The sequence below is a fragment of the Emys orbicularis genome, chromosome 7, assembly GCF_028017835.1.
Source record: "Emys orbicularis isolate rEmyOrb1 chromosome 7, rEmyOrb1.hap1, whole genome shotgun sequence".
NCBI lineage: Eukaryota > Metazoa > Chordata > Testudines > Emydidae > Emys > Emys orbicularis.
The window spans coordinates 67,692,146-67,715,167 of NC_088689.1; the positions used below are offsets into that span (position 1 = coordinate 67,692,146).

General features: G+C 45.9%; 1 protein-coding gene across 1 annotated transcript in view; it reads left to right on the plus strand.

Moving 5' to 3' along the window:
• The window catches only part of LOC135881817 (erlin-1-like), a 50,624-nt gene that overhangs the window by 22,806 nt on the left and 4,796 nt on the right, over positions 1-23,022 (plus strand). Inside the window, exons 5-8 of the mRNA XM_065408527.1 lie at positions 10,252-10,313; positions 12,831-12,956; positions 17,143-17,216; positions 20,088-20,146. Coding sequence (XP_065264599.1) covers positions 10,252-10,313; positions 12,831-12,956; positions 17,143-17,216; positions 20,088-20,146 — 321 coding nt within the window. The remainder of the gene's footprint in view (positions 1-10,251; positions 10,314-12,830; positions 12,957-17,142; positions 17,217-20,087; positions 20,147-23,022) is intronic.

The following is a 23,022-nucleotide window of genomic DNA, read 5'->3' on the forward strand; positions in this document are numbered from 1 at the left end:
TAATAAGCAATTTACTATATCCAACAGTAACAAAACATTTATACACATTTGATCAAGATACTTAAACGGGCTAAACCCAGGGATGCTTAGACCCGTATTGGCCAGCTCCGAAATGGTCAGGTAAGTATTAGCAATGAACCCTTTTAAGAGTTTACCCTTCAAGTTCACCCTTATTTCCAGTCTTTATCTAGGTAAGATTTACAACTTCCTTTCTTCCTAAGGCCTTTCCTCCCCTTCTTCTTGCTGACCCAACAGTTTGTCCATTGCCTCTGGGTTCACGTAGGCTTTAACACAGGTGTGTGGGTTGAGAAGAGCCATGTTTGGCTCATTTTAAGACAGATCTTTTTTCACATCTATCAGTCAGAGGCCTTCTTTTTAGAAACTTCCCCTTATCTCATTAGTTATTCTTTGAACCAAACATCCTCCCTACTTCATTCCTTCTGGCCTTATAACTCATTATTTTCAATGAATTCTACTTGCTAGTGACAGCCTTTCTTTACAACACACACACATTTCCTTAACTAAACTTAAGTTAACCTTAATTTTTTAATTTCATATTTATCCTACACTATCATTAGAAGTTTTTATTAACAGGTTGGACAAACACCTCTCAGGGATGGTCTAAGTTTAGTTGGTCCTGCCTCAGCACAGCGGGCTGGACTCGATGACCTCTCAAGGTCATTTCCAGCCCTACATTTCTATAATTCTCTAACCTCCCAGTGCATGGTTCTATGTGTTCCATTCTTCTGTTGTCATTTCAAAACTTTGTTTTCACTCATCACTCCAGTTGTGTTGCTCTCATACACGGTAGCTAACAATGTGAAGTGTCAGAGGAGGAGATAACATTCTGAGTCAAGCTGTGGACCAGACTTCCAAAGGAGATTAGCTTCATCCAGAGTGTGACTGCTCTTGGCTCATTGCAAGATTCTCCCTTTTGGCAAAGCATTTCCACCAATACTGGCACAGTAGTGATTTTATTTGTGAATGTAATAAACATGATATACTTGTGTTATATTCCAAGAAAAGTCACCTTATTCAGGGAGTGGGGACAAGCAGAAATCCTCATGAGGTTCACAGGAAGCCTGACCATGGAGATTCAGTCCACAGGGGAAAAGCTTAGATATACAGTGTTGGGCCCTACAGACAAACTAAACGCTTCCCAGATATGCCTGAACAGCCCATCATGTTATCTAAGATATGGAGTATCCACTAGGAAAGGCTCTGAGGACTATAGCTGGAGAGAGTAGTACAAATGATTAACAGAAATGTCTGGATTTAGCAATGTTAATAATGACCAAAGGAACATCAAATACTACTTATGTGCAATGTAATTGCAGTTGCAGGGGAAACTGCTTAAGGACACAAGCTTGAAAATCTCATTTCCATCAGCAGAGGTTGTACCTTGACTCTAGTATAGTTAAAAGTAAACTCTGTGATGCCTGTAACTGGCAGATGCAAGCAAAACAAGCTCTTTCCCTGTATTTTCAATGTGTGTACTGTGCGTGTGACAGCTCTTGTGCCGGGTCAGTGTTGCTGGGCTGTTGGCCCATTGCAATTCCTATCTCATCATTAGCATAGTGAGATCACTGTTCTGCAGGGAGAGCATGTGCATGCTCTGTCTCAAGAACTAGGGGAAAGTGTGAACCGATAGCAGCAGCAAAGCTGAAACAGAAGAGGCAGCTGGTAGGTGTACACTCAGAGGAAAGGAGAAAGCCCAAGCATGTTTGGGGACCACCCAGAAGGCTTTTCTAAGTATCAACAGCAGAGCAGTAAACCTTTACAGTGTTTCTTAAAATAGAAATTTTCCAATAATTCAGCCATATAAACTGAAGGGAGATCCTACAGGAAAACTGTTTTTTGCAGTTAGTCAAGTTTAAAAAAAAAAAAAAAAAATCAAGTTGACAGTGTCCCTTTTAATTACTGGAATTTCCTAACTCTTGAGAGCTTGACTTTTCCAACTTAACATGAGAATTTAATTTAAGGCACTGCACACCTTCCAGCTTCTGCCATAACTGAGGCAGGGTTCCTGCAGTTGACAACTTCATTCACTGCCCAGCCCTGGTTCATGCACAGAGCATGTTCCATCCTGAGCACCAAAGCAGGATTTCTATGGAAAAAACAGTATGGAATCATGTAACTAAAGACTCTGTGACAGTGCATATGCTCAAGGGAGATGAATTAAGGCTGCACAAGCAACCTTAATTCTGGCATTTCCTAACTTATAACTGCTTGACTTTCATTCTTTTATCATAGTTCTTTGCGTGAAAGGAACTAGGATTTTTATAAGGAGCACATGGAGTGTGGGGGTACACATTCCATTATGTGGAATCAGATTGACCACAGCAGTGTCGTCTGTGGGGTCTGAATGCAGGAACTTCAGATCACAGCAAAGACCTCTTCCCCTTGAGCTAAAGGAATAACTGGTAGTATTAGTAAGCTATTATCCTCTGCAGACTAGTCACTCTCAGGAAGAGGACGCATGTTTGCTAGGCATCAGAAAAATGTTGAAAATCAGGATTTATAGGTTCTGTTTTTGGCTTTAGCGGTCCAGTGGTTATAGACAGCATAGCCAAGTACACATTTGGCAGATTCATTCTGAGCTTCATTGTGGATGAGATTTAAATCTGCCATATTGGAGACCTTGATTCTATTCTTATCTCTGCTTGAAGTGTGACCTTGTGCAATGTCTGTAACTTCATCTGTAAAATGGGGGAATATTAGCTTGCCTTACAGGGTAGGAGGTCTGAGGCCTTGTTCAGTATTGAGGGTTGTGAAGTGCATAGGACCAGGCAGTGAAAGAGCTAGTTTTTTTTTTTTTTTTTTTTTTTTAAAGCTAAACTTTTTAATAGTTGACAAAACTGCCCATTTTTTTCACTAACCTTGTTCTTAAAACTGGCTGATGTTGAAAGTTTTAAAATAAATTCAATCTGAGGCAGAGAGCAAGGTTGAAAGTTTGTCAAGATAGTTAGGCTTGAACTTGTGCTCTCTTGGCTCCAAGGCCAGTGTGCACCCTCCTAAGCTAAAAGATATTTTCATGTGGTAGATGGGCAGGCATTTCCCTAGGCTACAACATATTTTGAGGTGGCTGGCTGCTCACCAACGCTTAGGAGCATGAGCAATGCAATTAGAATACTTAGAATATTAAGGAGCAAGAGAAGAACAAGGTCTGCTACATGTGTTGCAGTGGGTGATTTTCAGAGGCCAAATATCTATCGGTGTCCGTGGGGTAAAGCATCTCTCAGGATGACCCACCTGCCAAATTTCAAGTTCCTTCTCCAAGCCAGGGAGCAGCTAGAGTTGTTTAAAAAGTTTAATATTTTTTAATAATTGACAAAACTGCCCATTTTTTTCACTAACCTCAAAAATGGCTGATTTTTGTTGACAGTTTTAATATAAATTCAGTCTGAGGCAGACAGCAAGTTGAAAAGTTTTAGTCAAGATTGTTAATGTTGGATAAAGGTTGAAGTACGTACTATCAGAGATTGAAGTGTCAGAAGAGGTGCTAGGGCAAGTTGGTAATTTTAAAGAGCAGTAAGGTACCAAGCCCAGTTGGTACATCCAAAAGTTCTGAAGAAGCTTGAGTATGAAATGACTGAGCTGCTAACAATGGCAGGTGCTTGTGCATGTTAGGATACAGAAGGAATGGGATGGAGAATAATGCTGCGAATGTTATAATGTCATTATATAAATCAATCTGGATATTGTGTGCAGCACTGGTCACTTCATCTTAAACAAAGATGATAGAAATAGCGGGAGCTCAGAGAAGGCCAGCGCGAATGCTTAAGGGCCTGGAAAATCTCTCATTTGAAAAGATTGGGATTGTTACCTTGGAAAGCAGATGAATAAGAAGGGATGTGATAAAAGTGCATAAAATAATGAATGGTCTAGAGAAAGTAGATTGGGAACTTTTGTTCTCCCTGCCTCCTAACACAAGACCAAAGGGACATTAAATGAAACATGGAAAAAAGAAAATATTTTTCCACACAGTGCATAATTGGACAGTGGAACTTGCTGCCATGGGATATTGTTGAGGCTAAGAAATTAAGATTCAAAAAGGGATTGAACATACATGAATATCTGAAGCTGCTATAACTAATTCTTACAAAAAAGGCATTGCAGTGGAGATAAAGCCTCAATCATTAGCATTTAAGCCACTCTCCAATGATCAGGGATGAGGAGACCTTCACTGGGGGAAGATTATGCCTCCTCTGTGTACTCTGGGGTTCTTGCACCTTCCTCCGAAGCAGCTAATGCTGGCCACTGTCATACCCAGGCTACTGGGCTAGATGGGCCACAGGTGTGATCCAGTTTGGCAATTCCTGTATTCTTAAAGTTTGTCAAAATTATAAACAGGTTTATAATGTAAGGTGTTGAACAATCTTCTCTCTCGATGCCACAGTGCACTCAGCCATGTTTGTGTAAAACTGAAAATCTCTGAATATAATAAAGCCTCAAATCTCTGGCCTACATATGTGCAATATGGCCAAGTTTAATTGCAGGAGAGACTTACACTTTTTGCATTTCCTGACTCTGGAGTGCTTCATATTGTAAAAAGCAACAGAGGGTCCTGTGGCACCTTTAAGACTAACAGAAGTATTGGGAGCATAAGCTTTCGTGGGTAAGAACCTCACTTCTTCAGATGCAAGTAATGGAAATCTCCAGAGGCAGGTATAAATCAGTGTGGAGATAACGAGGTTAGTTCAATCAGGGAGGGTGAGGTGCTCTGCTAGCAGTAGAGGTGTGAACACCAAGGGAGGAGAAACTGCTTCTGTAGTTGGATAGCCATTCACAGTCTTTGTTTAATCCTGATCTGATGGTGTCAAATTTGCAAATGAACTGGAGCTCAGCAGTTTCTCTTTGGAGTCTGGTCCTGAAGTTTTTTTGCTGTAAGATGGCTACCTTAACATCTGCTATTGTGTGGCCAGGGAGGTTAAAGTGTTCTCCTACAGGTTTTTGTATATTGCCATTCCTGATATCTGACTTGTGTCCATTTATCCTCTTGCGTAGTGACTGTCCAGTTTGGCCAATGTACATAGCAGAGGGGCATTGCTGGCACATGATGGCATATATAACATTGGTGGACGTGCAGGTGAATGAGCCGGTGATGTTGTAGCTGATCTGGTTAGGTCCTGTGATAGTGCTGCTGGTGTAGATATGTGGGCAGAGTTGGCATCGAGGTTTGTTGCATGGGTTGGTTCCTGAGTTAGAGTTGTTATGGTGCAGTGCGTGGTTGCTGGTGAGAATATGCTTAAGGTTGGCGGGTTGTCTGTGGGCGAGGACTGGCCTGCCTCCCAAGGTCTGTGAAAGTGAGGGGTCATTGTCCAGGATGGGTTGTAGATCACTGATGATGCGTTGGAGAGGTTTAAGCTGAGGGCTGTAGGTGATGGCCAGTGGAGTTCTGTTGGTTTCTTTTTTGGGCCTGTCTTTTAGCAGGAGGCTTCTGGGTACACGTCTGGCTCTGTTGATTTGTTCCTTTATTTCCTTGTGTGGGTATCGTAGTTTTGAGAATGCTTGGTGAAGATCTTGTAGGTGTTGGTCTCTGTCTGAGGGGTTGGAGCAGATGCGGTTGTACCTCAGTGCTTGGCTGTAGACGACGGATCGTGTGGTGTGTCCGGGGTGGAAGCTGGAGGCATGAAGGTAGGCATAGCGGTCGGTGGGTTTTCGGTATAGGGTGGTGTTAACGTGGCCATTGCTTATTTGTACTGTGGTGTCCAGGAAGTGGACCTCCCGTGTAGATTGGTCCAGGCTGAGGTTGATGGTGGGGTGGAAGCTGTTGAAATCATGGTGGAATTCTTCCAGGGTCTCCTTCCCATGGGTCCAGATGATGAAGATGTCATCAATGTAGCGTAGGTAGAGAAGGGGCGTGAGTGGACGAGAGCTGAGGAAGCGTTGTTCCAGGTCAGCCATAAAGATGTTGGCATATTGTGGGGCCATGCGGGTGCCCATAGCGGTGCCACTGGTCTGGAGGTATATATTGTCACCAAATTTGAAATAATTGTGCGTGAGGATGAAGTCACAGAGTTCAGCAATAAGTTGTGCTGTGTCATCATCAGGGATACTGTTCCTGACAGCTTGTATTCCATCTGTGTGTGGGATGTTTGTGTAGAGAGCCTCTACATCCATGGTGGCTAGGATGGTGTTTTCTGGGAGGTCACCAATGCATTGTAGTTTTCTCAGGAAATCTGTGGTGTCACGGAGATAGCTGGGAGTGCTGGTGGCGTAGGGTCTGAGTAGGGAGTCCACATATCCAGACAGTCCTTCAGTGAGAGTGCCAATGCCCGAGATGATGGGGCAAAGAATACTTGAAAGAATACTTTCAAGATAACACTGAACAGCGCACTGATACACGGATACCCTCCCACCAACAACACAGGAAGAAGAACTCCACATGGACTCCTCCTGAGGGTCGAAATGACAGTCTGGACCTATACATAGAATGCTTCCGCCGACGTGCACAGGCAGAAATTGTGGAAAAACAACATCGCTTGCCTCATAACCTAAGTCGTGCAGAACGCAATGCCATCCACAGCCTCAGAAACCACCCTGACATTATCATCAAAGAGGCTGATAAAGGAGGTGCTGTTGTCATCATGAACAGGTCTGACTACCAGAAGGAGGCCGCCAGACAACTCTCCAATACCAAATTCTACAGGCCACTTTCCTCAGATCCCACTGAGGAATACACTAAGAAACTGCACCAGCTACTCAGGACACTCCCTACACTAACACAGGAACAAATCAACATACCCTTAGAGCCCCGACCGGGGTTATTCTATCTACTACCCAAGATCCACAAACCTGGAAATCCTGGACGCCCCATCATCTCGGGCATTGGCACTCTCACTGAAGGACTGTCTGGATATGTGGACTCCCTACTCAGACCCTACGCCACCAGCACTCCCAGCTATCTCCGTGACACCACAGATTTCCTGAGAAAACTACAATGCATTGGTGACCTCCCAGAAAACACCATCCTAGCCACCATGGATGTAGAGGCTCTCTACACAAACATCCCACACACAGATGGAATTCAAGCTGTCAGGAACAGTATCCCTGATGATGACACAGCACAACTTATTGCTGAACTCTGTGACTTTATCCTCACGCACAATTATTTCAAATTTGGTGACAATATATACCTCCAGACCAGTGGCACCGCTATGGGCACCCGCATGGCCCCACAATATGCCAACATCTTTATGGCTGACCTGGAACAACGCTTCCTCAGCTCTCGTCCACTCACGCCCCTTCTCTACCTACGCTACATTGATGACATCTTCATCATCTGGACCCATGGGAAGGAGACCCTGGAAGAATTCCACCATGATTTCAACAGCTTCCACCCCACCATCAACCTCAGCCTGGACCAATCTACACGGGAGGTCCACTTCCTGGACACCACAGTACAAATAAGCAATGGCCACGTTAACACCACCCTATACCGAAAACCCACCGACCGCTATGCCTACCTTCATGCCTCCAGCTTCCACCCCGGACACACCACACGATCCATCGTCTACAGCCAAGCACTGAGGTACAACCGCATCTGCTCCAACCCCTCAGACAGAGACCAACACCTACAAGATCTTCACCAAGCATTCTCAAAACTACGATACCCACACAAGGAAATAAAGGAACAAATCAACAGAGCCAGACGTGTACCCAGAAGCCTCCTGCTAAAAGACAGGCCCAAAAAAGAAACCAACAGAACTCCACTGGCCATCACCTACAGCCCTCAGCTTAAACCTCTCCAACGCATCATCAGTGATCTACAACCCATCCTGGACAATGACCCCTCACTTTCACAGACCTTGGGAGGCAGGCCAGTCCTCGCCCACAGACAACCCGCCAACCTTAAGCATATTCTCACCAGCAACCACGCACTGCACCATAACAACTCTAACTCAGGAACCAACCCATGCAACAAACCTCGATGCCAACTCTGCCCACATATCTACACCAGCAGCACTATCACAGGACCTAACCAGATCAGCTACAACATCACCGGCTCATTCACCTGCACGTCCACCAATGTTATATATGCCATCATGTGCCAGCAATGCCCCTCTGCTATGTACATTGGCCAAACTGGACAGTCACTACGCAAGAGGATAAATGGACACAAGTCAGATATCAGGAATGGCAATATACAAAAACCTGTAGGAGAACACTTTAACCTCCCTGGCCACACAATAGCAGATGTTAAGGTAGCCATCTTACAGCAAAAAAACTTCAGGACCAGACTCCAAAGAGAAACTGCTGAGCTCCAGTTCATTTGCAAATTTGACACCATCAGATCAGGATTAAACAAAGACTGTGAATGGCTATCCAACTACAGAAGCAGTTTCTCCTCCCTTGGTGTTCACACCTCTACTGCTAGCAGAGCACCTCACCCTCCCTGATTGAACTAACCTCGTTATCTCCACACTGATTTATACCTGCCTCTGGAGATTTCCATTACTTGCATCTGAAGAAGTGAGGTTCTTACCCACGAAAGCTTATGCTCCCAATACTTCTGTTAGTCTTAAAGGTGCCACAGGACCCTCTGTTGCTTTTTACAGATTCAGACTAACACGGCTACCCCTCTGATACTTCATATTGTATTAACTGAGAGGATTTCCTAAAGAAAAATCATCCAGATCATATTGATCAAGGAGTTCACAGGTTCAGCCAGCGGAACCCATGATATCATAAACAGGAGTTCTTCATTGTTGGGGCTGTGCTTAATCACTTTCTGACTCAGAAGTTCTCTTTCCTACAGGCACCCACCCTTGACAGATCTAACTCAATCCCCTCCCCGGTGCCAAATGATGCTTGTCAGTTCCTTGCTATGAAACATTCTCATTTGCAGTGCTTGTAAACCCCTATCATTGTGGAGCCCTTAAATGGGAAATCCTTAAAAAGAACCGAAAAATTAGCACATGTGGAGTTGCCAAATGTAACAATGTATAACTCAAACTAATGAACTGACTTCCTTCAAACTTGTCTTGTCTTTTAAGTCTCAGTGAGATCTGCAAAGCAAGCCAAGGCTGAAGTTTGCCAAAGGAGCCATGCTTGAGTTATCTGAGCACAAAAATTCAGCTTGGAATATACAAGATCAGTGTTTAGTGTTTATACTTGTGTGATTCAATAATGGCGTAGCTCATTTTGCTAAAGCTTTCCCTCCAAATATTACTTTTGAACTGAGAGAAAGCATGGGAGATCCTAGCCCCAAAGGAATATGTGTTTGAGAAAGTTATGAGCTTCTGGAAAATGTGGGTTGGAAAATAGAATTTAGAACTTTCCCTTTTCTGTAGTGGATGGTACTGGTTCTCTGTGTGATAAATACAGCTTTAGTTGGTGGGATTTTTCTGTTATGAATCATATTAAAAAGTGAAGGGCTTGAGGGGGAAGGACTTGACCAGCTAGGAAACAGAAGCATGGCAGAGCAGGTTAGCTATTTAACAGCTTTTGGGAAAGCCTGCAGCCTGTACTTGATTGTACTTCTGGTGCCATCCCTTAAGGGGTCTCAGGGTGCTGTTCAAATGCTAATGAATTAAGACTCTCAGCCCCTTGTGAGTTAGGAAAGTATTACAGAGGGAACACAACTTACTCAAGGTCATGTCATGAGCCATAGCAGAGTTGGGAATAGAGTTCACATTACTTCGCTCCCAGTTTTGGGCGTTAGCCAGAACACCACGCTAACGTAGTCAGCAGTGTGTCTCGTCTGGCATGGTGTGACAAGTTGTGACAGTAATCTTTTTGTAGCATGGCATCTATTGAACTCAGTTCAGCCTTGCTGCTTGTTGCAAGTGGCCTTACGAATGGGCCTGTTTGGAGTCATTAAATGTGTGCAATTTGTGCAGACAGAATTCTCTACTTCTTTCAGCAGATATTCTGTCCTAGTCTGTCTCCCATCTGTATCTTTTTTTTCCTAGTGCTAACAGTTGCATGGTCATTCCAAGGGCATTTTCCTTTTCTTATTCACATCTCTGGCTAAACACAGTGAGGAATCCGAAGGAAAAATGAAAGTGCACTGGGGTCATCCTGGAGCTCACTTTGATTCACACAGGAGTGAAATGCCAGATATTAAGCTGGGATTTATTGCCATCCACAGTCTTCCAAGACAGCCTGGAAAAGCAGAGAGTGCTGGGTAAAAAGTCAACTCTACAGATCTCCAGCAAACTCCACTAAGAAGGATTGTTGGACTCTGAATTGGGGCTGCTGTGAATATCTGTCCATGTAACTCACAAAGCTTATTTTTTTTTATAGTGGTGGGGTTATGATCTACATTGACCGAATAGAAGTTGTGAATATGTTAGCACCATATGCAGGTATTTACTCTTTCCTGTTTCATCAAGCAATATTATACCTGACCATGTATGTCTGTTGGGGCAATGGAATAGTCTCCCTAGGGAAGAGGTGGAAGTCCCATTGCATGGGACATCTAAAACTTGCCTGGCCAAAGCACTTGTAAATAGGTTGTATTGAATACTCCTGGGTGAGAGGGTGGGATACACATGGCCTCCCTTCTGTTGGTATGGATTTTGCCTTTTGACCAGGATGTTTTATCTAGTTCTACCTGAGATTCACTAATCTGTGCTGAAGACTTGCACCTGCTCCCAGCCCATGCTCAGACAGGGAAAGCCTTGCTTTCAGAACACTTCAGCACTGAATGCACTCCTCATGTACTGAGCCCTTTGAAAATCTGGCAACTTATTTGTCAGTGGGAGCTGGGCTTTTTTGGAAAACTGGCTCCAATTGTGGGTGTCAACCACTTGTAAATGTGGCCCATAGAGTCCAAATCCAGCTCAACTTCTAGATAGTCCTTCTTGTGAATGCCCTAGACTGCTTGGCAGGTGCCCTGGTTAAAGATAATTGAGCCCAGAAGAGAAAAGGCACTGATGCCAGGCTGTCGACAGGGTGTTCAGCACTCGACTGCTGTCACATCCTGCTGGTTCTGCTTCTCTCATGTGTCACTCAGAAGGGGATCAAGAAAGTGTTTGGGCTGAGCTTCCCTGGCTCTACCTGAGGCACATGATTGAGGCATCATTGCCATAGTACCCTGGTGTCTCGAACACAGTACCCACCTACTACACTTGTCCCATTCTAGAGCACTTAGAAGAGTGACCCTACAATGAGCATCTCCAAGTGCTTGAGCTTTTTAAAGCCTTTCCTTCAAGTAGCCTGGCATCCAGCAAAGGCCAGGAAACGGTGAAGAAGGATGGCTTTGTGCTTAAGGCCCTGGACTTGAAGCCAGGAGAACTGGGTTCTCTTCTGGGGCTAACACAAGCTTCCTGTGTGACTTTGTGCCAAGTCCCTGCCTCTCTTTGGCCTCTGTAGGCCACCTATAGCATGGGTAGAATGAGGCTGCACTATCTTGCATGGTGGCTGGGAGATGCCATGGTTAATGTTTATAAGGTGCTGGAGGGTGCTAGAGAAGTTCAGAAAGCTTCATGGAGTGTAGCTCTGTGCAGGTCTTGTCTTGAAATGTGGGGGGTCTTGCAGAAGATGGGCAGTCATGTAGACACAGTGGTGTTCTAACCTCATTGCTTGCATTTATTTGCTATGTTGACTTAACATTACTGTAATGGACTTTATACGTGAACAGACAAAATGGTGCCCGCTTTTGAGAGAGTGCAGAGCTAGTGAAGTTACTGCATGTGTTGTTAAATAGGGATGTGCACAGCTGAGGGGACTTTCCTTTCTTGGGAGCAGCATCCTGTTTATCTCCTGTTTATAAACCAGTTACTCTTGGCTTGGTCCTCACTCTCAGGCTGACAGCTGTTTGCAGCCTTCGTCCCTCAGAGGAGTGCATTAAACCTGAGCATTGCAGGAATTGCCTACCTGATTTTCCAGATAGCAGGACAAAACTGAGTATTGCTCACATCAAGTTGCTCCAGACAATTAGAATGGGGGCAAAAGTAGAAAAGCAGAATCTGAATATCTTTATACTACATCAGAGCAGCCGTCCTACAGCAGCTATAGCATAGGTTGGCAATACCACTTCCATTCTCCTTATCCTGATGCTGTTATGGCTCCCCTCACCAGAGAATCTGATTCTAACCCCATGTTTCCACACTCCCCCAGGCTGGAATTTTCCAGGCATGGTTTGTCCGAAGGTGAATGAGCAGGTGCAAACAAACTGTAAAGAGATTGACTGCCTCTTGATCTTGAAATTGTTTGGACTTTGAAATGGCAAGCTTAGTTTGCAAAGAGCCCACATTCAAAAGAACTTAGTTTGCTTAGTTTGGGGGTGCAAAAAACTGCAGAACCAGCACATGTAACAAGCTCAGCTACTCAAAAGCTGGCAAAGCTTACAAGTTTTTGAGCAAGGTAGAGGAGCTTGTGAAGGCAGCACACTTGGCCTAAGTCTTCTGTTGCTCCACAGGGTCACCAGTTGTGGAACAGGAAAGTGAAATCCCTGCTGCTGCAGCCTGTGGAACATGTGAGTTCCACAAGAGGAAAAACCTGGTTTTTCCCTTCAAAGCAGGGAAACGTAATGCTGGGAACTAGTGTTACTGCAGCATTGAGAAAGGAACACCCGCTTGGGTGTTGGGGAGTCACAGCATCTATTAGGCCTGTATTCTGTATTCAGCACTGCCTGTTCCTGTACATGGCTCATGGCAGACTTCCCTGTTTTGTTTGTTGTTGCAGACCATAAAGCAGGGCTGTGCAATATTCTTATCTGTGCATAATTATCCTACTCTTCTAAGTTTGGTTTGGACAATCTAGAATTGAGGGTATCTTACCTTGTGAGAGTGCAAGGGCTGTTAGAATGGCTATGTAGACTGAAAAGCATTGTTCTCCTGCCGCGTTAGTGTTGCCCTGTGGTAACTCTCTTTCCTCAGTGTACGATGTTGTGAAGAACTACACTGCAGACTACGATAAGACCCTGATCTTCAATAAAATTCACCATGAGCTGAATCAGTTCTGCAGTGCACATACCCTCCAGGAAGTGTACATTGAGCTGTTTGGTAAGTATATGGGGACCAGGGAGTATACAACAAATGGAAGTTTAATTCAGTAGGCAGCTATGCCTCTGCCCACGATTGTCAAGGGTCTCCATTCACAAGTGTCCATTAGGAAGCCAGAGTTGTGCCGAGATCACCATCGAGAACAGTCTCCTTGAGATGGCACAGTTCACTACAGTTATTCTAAGTCCTTATCAATGCAGGTTATTTCATTGTTCATGTGATGTCATATTGTGGGTTTATGGGGGTAACAGTAGCTGTTAACCCAGAACTGAACTTTGGATACAAGATCAAAGCAAAGCCTGTGTAAGTGGTCATACCTGTCATCACTGCAGCAAAAGGAGGCTCCTGGAAACAGATGTTTGGAATGTCACACATTACTCAGACCCTTGCACCATTGCTAAATGAGTCTTCATCACCACCTTGGAATCCTCCTTTGATTTCTGTGTGGAAGAAATGGAAGGGAGTTGCTTTGTCCCTTTGCCTCCCCTCTGCTCCTGACCCCAAAATGAGACCCTTTGCCCCTCCCTAGTCTCTTCACAAGTTGCAGGTGTTGGTGTGTCGTGTCTTGGCTTGACACCTGAGTTCTACATGCATGTCACCCATCCTCTACTAGTACCCCAGTCAGGGCAGAGCTTATGAAGCAGCATCTGGGGGATGGTTGCTTTTGGAAGGGCAGGGCAAAGGGGGTTCCTGGCATGGGAAAACTGGCTGGATCAGGACTTGACTCTGTGAATGTAAATCGCTGTGTGCAGCACAGATACGCTAAGGCTGGGTGGGCTCAATAAATATCCACGGTAGAGAGAAGCTTCCAAATGCTATTTGCAGATTATCTTTAAGCCTTTGGAAATTGGCTAATTCCAAAGGAGGAGTGTCCTGGGGAATGATTGATTTCCAAGCCTGCTGGCAGATGGAGATGGGCATTGTTCATCCACAAAGGCTTCCCTTTGCCTCTGTGCTGATGTGTATGGGCCCCTGTTGTCAGCTCGGGCAGTAAAGCTGTAACAGAGGGGGGGGGGGGAAGGAGGGGGTGTTGTAGGGTGTTCCAAAGATGGCCAGGCTTTGGCTCAATCTTACTTCCCCAGTAGCTTGATTCTTCTTCGAGAGATGTCCCTGTGGGTGCTCCACTCCAGGTGTTGGTGCGTCCCTGCGCCTTCGCTCGGAGATTTTTCGTAGCAGTACTCGTACTGGCCACGCATGCGCAGAGGCTGCCCCCCGCTGTGAGTCTAGGATAATAGTACGCATGCGTGGCCAATCTCCTCAGTTCCTTCTCTACCGTCCCCGGCCTGAGACGGAGCTCAGCAGACTCGTTAGGAAATCCCTCACTTTCTTACAATTACCTGTTATAGTAGTTAGTTTGTTGTCAGTTCTTGCATTGCGAACAACATCCGGGTATCAGCGGCCTATCTTCCCGGAGTGATGAATACCACAGCGGACGAACTAAGCAGACGTTTCCCGTGGGATCACGAATGGGAATTAAACGAGCACACCATTCACAACATATTCCGCATTTGGGGCTACCCAGAAATAGACCTCTTTGCAACTGCAAAAAACAAGAAATGTCCCAATTTTTGCTCCAGAGCAGGGCTAGGCAAACATTCCTTGGGAGACGCATTCATGATCCCATGGAACCAAAACTTACTCTATGCATTTCCCCCGATACCGGTTCTGAACAGGGTCCTGATAAAAATACGAACAGATGGGGCCAAGGTGCTCCTAATTGCCCCATCATGGCCCAGACAGCCCTGGTTTCCGTTTCTCACCAAAATGTCGATTCGACCACCAATCCCCTTGCCTCTCATTCCGAACCTCCTATCACAACAACACGGCCGTTTTCTCCACCCCAACCTACCCATGCTCCACCTCAAAGCATGGTTCCTCCATGGTTCTCCCAAAACGAACTAGATTGCTCTGAACAAGTTCAAAGAGTGCTCCTACATAGCAGAACACAATCTACTCGCACCACCTATCTATGTAAGTGGAAACGATTCACACACTGGTGTTCAACTAAACAACTTAGTCCCACGTCAGCATCTCTTCCGCTCATACTTGAATACCTATTGGACCTTAAGCAATCCGGCCTTTCTTCCAGTTCCATCAGGGTCCATTTAGCTGCTATTACAACTTTTCATGACAAAATCGATGATACTTCTGTATTTGCTCATCCGATCACCAAGCGCTTCCTCAAGGGACTACAAACCCTGTACCCAGACATAAAACCACCCACCACTCCGTGGGACCTTCATCTAGTTCTATCTTGCCTAACTCAGCAACCATTTGAACCCCTAGCCACGTGCTCCCTTTTACACCTTTCGATGAAAACAGCATTTTTAGTGGCAATTACCTCCGCCAGGCGGGCAGGAGAAATAGCAGCTCTTATGGCAGACCCACCATATACGCTATTTTTCAAAGACAAGGTTACCCTCAGGTTACACCCCAATTTTCTTCCTAAGGTACACTCGTTATTCCACATTAATGAGCCGATACACTTACCAACCTTTTTCCCGAAGCTACATGCGAACTCATTCGAAGCCTCAATGCATACACTAGACGTACGTAGGGCCTTGTCCTTCTATTTGGATAGAACCAAACCTTTTAGAAATTCTTCCAGACTTTTTGTCTCCATCGCGGAGCGTTCCAAAGGTACGCCTATTTCTACCCAGAGACTTTCGAACTGGATTTCCCAGTGCATCCGGTTGTGCTATCAGATAAAGAAAGCTACACCTCCAGACGGCATCAGAACACACTCCACTAGATCTATGGCTGCCTCTGTAGCATTCTTACGCAAAGTTCCCCTGGCTGATATCTGTAAAGCAGCCACCTGGTCCTCTGAGCACACATTTGTTAAACACTATGCCCTTACTCAAGGCCCTCTATCTGATATACGTTTGGGCAGGGCTGTACTATCAACGGCGTTCCTATCAGATCCGAAGTCCCTACCTCCTTAAGATATACGGCTTTTAAGTCACCTGGAGTGGAGCACCCACAGGGACATCTCTCGAAGAAGAAGAGGAGGTTACTCACCCTGTGCAGTAACTGACGTTCTTCGAGATGAGTGTCTCTGTGGGTGCTCCACTACCCACCCTCCTCCCCTCTACTTCGGAGTTGGGGTAGCCTCCGTTGTAGAGAAGGAACTGAGGAGATTGGCCACGCATGCGTACTATTATCCTAGACTCACAGCGGGGGGCAGCCTCTGCGCATGCGTGGCCAGTACGAGTACTGCTACGAAAAATCTCCGAGCGAAGGCGCAGGGATGCACCAACACCTGGAGTGGAGCACCCACAGGGACACTCATCTCGAAGAACGTCAGTTACTGCACAGGGTGAGTAACCTCCTCTTCACAGCTTGGCATCCTTGACAAAGATTTTATTTCCAGCTCCAGTGCTTCATCCTAGGCCTCATTAGCTGCACTTTCCCCAAAGAGCACAGCTGTATTGGAGGGGTGGTGGATGGAGAAGTAGATTGTACTGTAGGTGGGTCCTGATCTCTCCAGAGCCTCGCAGGTTTAAGGCCAGAGCATCAAACTGGCATTGGTGTCAGTGTGACAAGGGATGGTGGAGGGCAGGCTTGTGCCATAAGTTCCACGTGGTATTTCCTGCTGCGGCATTGAGCCTGGGGCAGTCTGCAAAGAACAGTCAGTGTCTTGCGTCTACCATCAGCACTGGCTGCAGTGAGTTTGCTAGTGGGGGAGCCAGCCTGGAAGCAACCAGCCTGTGAATCACTGTGTCGAGGTCTCCTCCTGGAGAGGTGAGGGGGAACAGGGTTTCCAGTGAGTTGTCGACGGATGCAGGCATTTCTCACTGTGCTGTTTAAAACTCAGTGCTGAAAGTCCCAGAGAACAGCAGGTGAGAGGGACATTCAGCATCAAACTAAACGTAGAGGTTATCTCTAAAAAGCATACATATAGAGCTCCCACTGCCACAGTGGCTGGCCTCCATGTGGTGCAGCGGTCCAGGCACTGGGCTGGCAATAGTATGCCCATGACCCCAAGTGTGCACATAGCACTGTGGAATCAGGAGGCAGGCAGCATATTGCAGGGGTTTGCAAAGTTCTTTATCCTTATTTTGTACTGTCTGGATGGACCTCCCCTGCTGAGTGATGTATTGACACTAATCACTACATGCACGTTAGCTAAATTTTACAGCGCAGGCTGCAGTGTTGCTGAATCTCTCTTGTCCCTTGAACACAGATCAGATTGATGAGAATCTGAAGCTGGCCCTGCAAAAAGAGCTGAATGTCATGGCGCCAGGTCTCACCATCCAGGTAGGCTCCTTCCTAAAGGGAAACTCTTCTATATTTCACTCCCATAAAGCTTACAGTTGAGAAGGGATGGAAATGATTTCCTGCCTCCACATTTCATATGGCTTTCAATTAAGTACTGGGCACATGCCAATTTGCTCTCTGGGAGGAACATCTTCTTGTTCCCCATGCCAACTGCCACCGCTTCTGTACAACCTTCAATGTGATTACGTGGATTACATTGAAATGTGCAGCCGCATCTAGCAGAGAAGTGTTGTAATTCCACGGGTCAGCTTCCCCAGCATGTTTTTGCATAGAAGCATTCTTTCTCAGCAGATTTGCAAAGCTTGGGCCATTCTAGCCACCTCGGCTTTTCCCAAAACCCATTTAGGATTTAGATGTTGCCCTTTTTTCCATGGAAAACTTGTCATGATGGTCAGAAAAGAGAAACTATGTGAAAGAGAGAGAAGTGGTCCCTTCTTTCTGCACAGATCTGCATGTATTAGAGTTATATCTGCAAACATATTAGTGACAAAAATAAGTTCTTACTACTTCTGTCATCCCTGCAGAGCCAACCCAGCTCTGAGAGGGTGAGCGGGAGTCTGTCCCAGCCTATTCATTATCAGCACACTTGTTAAAGGTAATTTGAACAGGAGAAAATTGGGCTTGTTCCTCTTGTGTGTCTTTGTCATGTGTACAGAGGGAGGCTGTTTCCAAAAGACTTTTTTCTGCTTGCATTTTACATTAGAAATCAGGTTCCATCTACGCTGGGAGACTCTGTGATGACTGAAGAACCTGTGAGCAGTCACTTGAGAGGCCCCCATTCTGATACCCCATCACAAGAATTAAACAAGGGAAAGTTGAGCTGGTGGGAGGGGTCAGACTCATTCTACTTTGCTTGTTTTTGTTACCAAATTTAACTTGTCCAATTAATATTTTGAGTGGAGGGAGCCTATGTTAAAAAAAATCTATGGCCTCAGCCCTTCCATCGGGTGTGAAGAGATCACAAAAAACATCCTTCCACCTCACAGCTTGTCTTTGCGATTGCACAGTCCCTGTAGAGAGTGACAGATTGTGGTAAGCATCATGTCACAATCAACTTTGGAAGAGCCCTGAGGCCTTGCCTTTCCTAACCACCTAAGCCATCCAGATTTAACAGGCCTGATATTTTTAAGGTAAAAAACAAGCAGGAAAAACCCTCTTTAAGTTTTAAAAACCAACACTTTCCGACCCTCTGTATCCATCAAAAAGGGTACAAGCACGGTTTTAAAAGTTCTTTGCAGGTCACCATTAACTGAATTTAAATTGCAGAACTAAATCCTGTTCTCAGACATGTGCTATCCTATTGAAGACAACTGAGGATAGCTCTCAGCCTGCAAGATCTTTGTTACTCCTCAGGAATTGGAAGGCAGCCAGCTTGACTGAGCCCAAACTGAGTTTGCAGGACCTGCAGTTAGAAGCGACATTGTTTAACTTGTAAACTAAGCACACTTCATCTCGAGTCCTGCCTGGCATTTTCAGTCCCTTCTCAGAATAGCATTGCATTTTAAAGTCTCTGGTATAATGTTCCTTACTGTGCAACTTGCCCATTATTCTGTATCCTGTGTCATTTAAGCCATGTGCTCACTTGGCTAAGGTTACATCAGGATTTTTAATAGAGCCCTTTATGTTCAATGGCTTGTAGCTTTCTAGGCTGAAATTACATGTGCTAGGCAGGGGAGTGAGCTCTCTGTTTTGATGACCACTCCACTTTACACTGTGTTTCACCATGAGGCCCCATCCCAGCTTCATGCCTAGGATGGTCTCTCCTATCTCAATGCATTTCCCTTCCTATGTTCTTCCCCAGGCCTCATTCCCATCCAAGGGCAACTCTTTATCCATACAGATGTAAAGAGGGTGTTCTGTTATCTGGAAAAGACCAAATCCTTTAGAAAATGCAGTAGGTTATTTGTAGCATATAAGGAGAGATGCCATGAAGGAACCCATTGATGAATAGACACTTGCACTGGGTTAGGAGATGACTAGAACACTCATATATCTTAGCTAGGGAACCAGTACCCCGTGGTTTAAAGACCCACTCCATGAGAACCACCACAGCAGCAGCGATCTGCCTTAGGCAAGTTCCCCTGCTGGAGACTTGCACAGCAGCAACTTGGAGTTCGGTGCACACTTTCGTCAGATGCTAGTCTCAGATTTAGCACCATGCTCCAGTGCCGAGTCCGGGAGAGCTGTGCTGTCGTCCATATTTAGCTAAGGACCTGGTGGAGCTCTGCTTGCTAATTTCCCACAAGAGGAATGCACAGAGGCCCTTAAAGAAGTGAAAGGTTACTTTCTAGTAACTGTTCTTGGAGAGCTGCCAGTGTACAACCACACTGTCCTGCTCTTTTGGGTTTTTCTGAAGGATAAAAGTTACACATGTGAATGTTGCCGACTCCCTTCCAGTTGGCTTTGTTGGGAAGGGGAGTTCTGAAGAGGGAATGCAATGAGGAGAGCAGGATGACTTGGCAGACCAGAGTATGGAGGGAGTTATGTGTATGAGGGCAGCTCAAAAAGAGGCAGAGAAACAGGGAGACAGTGGAGGGGTTCAAAGGGGGTGACCTTTTCAGAGTGACCACATAGGTGGAGATACGCTATTCTCAGTGACGACTTGTTGTAGGAAAGGAACAGAGAAGCTGAATGGAACCACCAACCCGTAAGTCACTTTCTGAACCTCACATAGTGATGTCCAGTGTCTAAGTGCTGCTGGCATGAGATTTAGAGCTTTCTCTACTAGATGACACTGCCTGGATCAGGTTATCTTAGCAGAATAAATTGCATTCCTTGCAGGTGGTTTCCCAGCTGTGCAATTCTAATTGTAGAGAGTCTGTTTTTAAATGACTTTGGCTTCTTTTTCAGGCTGTGCGTGTTACAAAGCCCAAAATCCCAGAAGCCATCCGAAGAAACTTCGAACTAATGTGAGTAGTTGCGCAGCAGATCCCATTGTTTAGCAGATTCATGCTGCTTACAGCAACTAGGGTGTGTAACAGTCCCAGAATGTGCTCTCAGGGGGAGTGGTGGGCAGTTGGTGCCCAGGATCGCATGGAGGGGTCCAAGCTTCTTATTCCTCACTGTGTATTTGTGGAGAAATTCCGTGGAATTGACTAGAGGAGGAGGCTCTTCCTCTTACCATCCTCTTCTGTTGCTAGAACTTAACTCCTGCTGGCAGCGGGCAAAGACACTCGAGGAAGGATCTCCTTCCCTATCCATGGGTAACAGAACTGATCTCAGCAAAGCTCTAGTGGTTTCATATGTATTGAATTAGACTGGGCTCTTCTATCTCACTGCAGCAGTGTGCTGAATGCTGTATCTGCTGAGCATGCTTTGTGAGTGTCCCCTCCCTGGCGGGAGGAAAGGCCGAATTGGCTTTATGGGACCACTGGCTCGGATGTAAATGGAGATTGCCAAGGACTCAGGTGCAGCAAAGTGGGGCTCTTCTCTCACCCTTCTCTCCTGTTCCTCTGAGGAGATAGATTCCCCCTCCACAATTTCATGTGGAGATGAAATTTGAACTGGCTTTTTTGCCTTCCTGGTTGGTGCATCATCTTCCAAACCATTAGCAGCTGCTGCAGGACCAGAGGAGCGAGCCCTGGAGATGGCTCATTTGCCTCCCCTTCCTCCCCCTCCCCCCGTCCCCCTCTGTGTGTGGAAGAGCAAAGCAGCTGTGAAGGTGTCTGTAGGTGGATGGTGATGCAGAACTGGTCTCTACTTGTTTCTGTGCAGATTGCAACTCCAGCCATCACAAAGCTCCCTGGAACTTGTCTGGGAGGGTTTAGCAGACTCAAGACCCATCTGATATTGTCCATGCAGGAGCCTGCTTTCTAGAAATTCCCTCAGGACTCTGAGGGAGGATCACACTGTGCTGCATCCCCTGCATGCTGTCCTTTTCCCAGAGGCACTGTTAGGTGCAGAGCTGAGGCATGGGAGCCATTCAGGGTTCACGTTAGCTAGTCTATAGCATGAGGTTAAACTGCTGATCATAGTTAACACTCAATCTGCCCTTGCTTGGGGGTGGGTCGTGTCTGTCTGCAGCAGCTGCACAAGGGCAGTCTTTGGTGTTGGTGGGCACTGGTGCTGGGGTGGTGGGAAATAGATGAACCCAGGAAATTGCCTCCAGAAAGGGGTTAGGTGGCTGAAATAAGGAGAGCAAAGATACACAAGGCCAAGCAGAATGTAAGGACAGCAGGAGCAATAGAATAAGTGAGGTGCTTAATCCCAGGCATGGGTAGGAGAATGTTGGACGACAGTTCTTGCGCGCGCGTGCACACACACGCCAATCATTACGCGGACCATGTTCCCATCTGTGTAAGAAGGCCAGGTGGAAGCTTTATCTGGCTGTGGGCTGTGCTCCCCTTGGGACCAGCACACACTCCATATCATGGCAGGATAGGGTGACTTGGCAGTGTTGCCCACTTTTGCAATTGTATCACAAGTCTTGTGATATTTTCTGTTTTCTGTCAAGCCCCAGCTGCTGGAGTCATGTGATCACTTGAGAATTTTGGCTTAATTACCAAAAAGTAAGTTTCTAGCATTTGTGGTTGTGAAGGAAAGCTTGAAAATGTGACCCTGATGCAGCCCTGTAGGCTAAGGTATTGGACTGCAAATAAACCCAAAACTTATTAGTGAAAACAGATCAGTATTTTTAAAAGAAATCTCAAGACTTTTTGAGATCTGACTTGTAACTTTTGATAATCTGGGGTTGGCAGTGCTACATATGTGCTCTGCCTTTGTGCTCCCATCACCAGGGCCATCTTTGAGCCCCTTGCAAACATTCATTGTTATCTTCACAGACCCTCAGGAAAGTTGGGCAGTGGTGTTATCCCCAATGTACGGATGGGAACTGAGATGCATGAAGTCTGGCAGAGCCAGGAACCAAGCCCAACTCTCCTGAGTCTTGAACAAATGCCTTAATCGTTAAGGCAGATGGTGGGTGGTGTTAGTAAAAAGTTTGGGAACCACTTTCTTCACCACCAGACCATCCGTCCACTCCAGCAGCCTGTGTCACAGGGATCCTCAGAATCCTCAGAGAGCAACAAACTCGTGGTGAGGGCAGTCTGGGGCTCTGAACCAACGCATGAGGTGACAGCTAGCCTGAATGTTTAGTGTGAACACATTTGGAGGAGTCCCAATAGTCAGCCCTGGAACTTCATCTTCCCCTGAGTCCATATATGCCCCCTTCTTAAAACTCCTGGGCCCATGGTCTTGGTGTGAATCCTGTGTTCTAACCACCATCCTTTGAAGCAGAGGACTGCTTGGCCTCCCCTTAAAAGAGCTCCTTAATTAGCCACAGATCTCTTGTCCTCTAGGCTCATCAGGTTTTCTGTGTCACTGCCCCGAACTCCAGTAAGAGCGTTGCATGGAGGTCCCTCAGACAGCCAGAGTAGCTGTCTGTGCCATGTGGATGCAGCTTAGCTCGCTGGTAGACACCTTACACGCACCTGCAAGAGATGATTGGGGTCAGGAGAAGTTCAGTGCATGGTGAAGTTCCTGAGTTTAAATCCTATTTTAATATTTTGCGTCAGCTGCTTTATTCTTAACCAGTCTGTTGTTTGTGCCCTTCTCAGATCTCTAGCATTTTGAACTTCTCTCCCCTTTCATGTGCATCTTCAAACAATGAAAGCTCTTCCATTTCCTTCGCTCGTGTTAGCAGGAATATACTCGGTGCTTGGGCTGGTTGTTAATTGCATCTACCACAGCTAGCAGAGAGCAGGAGAATGCAAAGCAGTGACATCGTAGGTCCTCACACAGGGTTGCATGCTGTCTTTTTGGTAGAATAGTGGAGTGGAGAGTTGAA